We start from the raw sequence: 1,860 nt of genomic DNA, 5'->3' as shown, positions 1-1,860 counted from the left end.
TAATTTGTTGCTTTGGGTCACCACGAGCAATCATGAGTGACCAAGGTTCAGATTTTTGCAACAATAGAATGGAGGGACTAATGAAGAAATACGGCATCATACATAAAGTGGCCACGGCTTATCACCCAGAAACAAACGGCCAAGCCGAAGTTTCCAACCGAGAGATCAAGCGTGTGTTGGAAAGGATTGTGAAGCCTAATAGAACAGATTGGAGTGCCAAGCTTACCGATGCACTTTGTGCCTACCGAACGGCATAGAAGACGCCGATTGGCATGAGCCCCTTTCGATTGGTGTATGGCAAAGCTTGCCACCTACCGGTGGAAGTCAAGCATAGAGCATATTGGGCCGTCATAGAGTGCAATCCAAGCTTGGGTTGGGCCGGAATTGAGAGAAAGCTTCAATTGGCAGAATTAGAGTGTTTGAGACTAGAAGCCTATGAGAATTCTAAACTTTACAAGGAGAAAATGAAAGCCGTGCATGACAAGAACACAAAAAGAAGAGAGTTTAAAGCCAGCGATCTAGTGCTCCTTTACAACTTAAGATTGAGATTATTGCCCGGAAAACTAAGGTCAAGATGGGAGGGACCCTATCAAGTAGAAAAAGCGGAACCCTTTGGAGTCTACCACTTGTGCCATCCCTCAAGTTCCGATATCTTCAAGGTTTATGGGCGCCGTCTCAAGTTGTATCATGGTGAGAAAATGAAGAGTAAAAAGGAGATTGACGTATTCCTCTTGGAAGATCCTCCTCTCGGCAAAGCAAATTGAGCTAGTGAAGGTCCAACTTAAGGATATTAAACAAAAGTTCTAGGTGGGAGACACCCACCATGGTGAGATCTATCCTTTCGACTCTTCTGTACATAATTGATTTGTGATTGCTTAGCCATTGAATTGTTTAGTTAGATTTGATTGAAGTTCCAGTGGATGGAGTGTTCATGAGAATTTACACTATTTCTAAATAGATAAGTTGTTGGTATGGTAGTAAACACCCCAATTTTTAGGTTATACATGGAGTTTTGGGTGCTTTTGGCCCCTTTGGCTAGCTACCTACGTAAATTGTGATAAATGTACATTTTTCATGTCCACGAGATAAAAAAACGAGGGGGGAGGGGGAGGAAGCGCCTGCAGGCTGTACGCGTGCGCGCCCATATGCGGATGCAGCCTCTAGTGCCAAATTCCAGAGAGTTAGGCCAGCACTGAGCCAGCATTATGCCTCGCGCATAAATACCTCCGCGCGTTCACGCCGATCTGCTATTTCGCGAACCGACGTGCACGCGCACAGGGCGCGCCCGTGCCGATCGCCCTGCACGCATCTCTGGTATACTTTCCAGAGAGTTGCGCCAACACTAGGCTCGCACTATGCTAGGAGCACAACTCCATTGCCGCGCAGGTGCATCTGCCGCTTGCGCGCCCATCTGCTTACTTCCACATCCATGGGCGCCGTTTTTCCTCCAGCCAGCGTCGGTTCATGGACCTGAGAGTTGCGCGTATTCTGGGCAAACATTGTGCGCCCACCTGGCGTGTATGCGCCGATTCTGCACCCTATCATATCATGCGCAAGCGCGCACCGTGTGCGCGCGCGTCGATTCTGCGACGCGAAAACTGCTGTAGCACGCCTAATTTCAATTTCTCACCCCCTCTTCTCTCACTTTCCGTCTTCCTTCTCCAGTGCCCTCTTCTACACTTCTTCAACCCCTTCTACCACCCTCTCTCAGCCCCCCCACCGGCGGCACCGCGGTCGACGACCAACCACTTCTGGCGGTCCCCATTTCTCTCTCTCCCCCTCTATCTCTCCATTTCCCCTCTTTTCCTTTCCATTCAAGGTAATCTTACTTTCCTTCTTCTTTGTTTTGCTTCTTTATTC

The 1,860-nt window shown here is 48.6% G+C and overlaps 1 protein-coding gene across 1 annotated transcript; it reads left to right on the top strand.

Moving 5' to 3' along the window:
- The first annotated feature begins 272 nt into the window (after positions 1-272).
- On the top strand, positions 273-764 carry LOC107469917 (uncharacterized). Its single transcript, XM_016089306.1, has one exon. It carries the CDS (start codon positions 273-275, stop codon positions 762-764), a length of 492 nt encoding a protein of 163 aa, XP_015944792.1.
- The last annotated feature ends 1,096 nt before the right edge of the window (positions 765-1,860 follow it).

The sequence above is a fragment of the Arachis duranensis genome, chromosome 10 (genome assembly GCF_000817695.3).
Source record: "Arachis duranensis cultivar V14167 chromosome 10, aradu.V14167.gnm2.J7QH, whole genome shotgun sequence".
Taxonomy (NCBI): domain Eukaryota; kingdom Viridiplantae; phylum Streptophyta; class Magnoliopsida; order Fabales; family Fabaceae; genus Arachis; species Arachis duranensis.
This window is presented reverse-complemented; position numbering and strand designations above follow the sequence as displayed.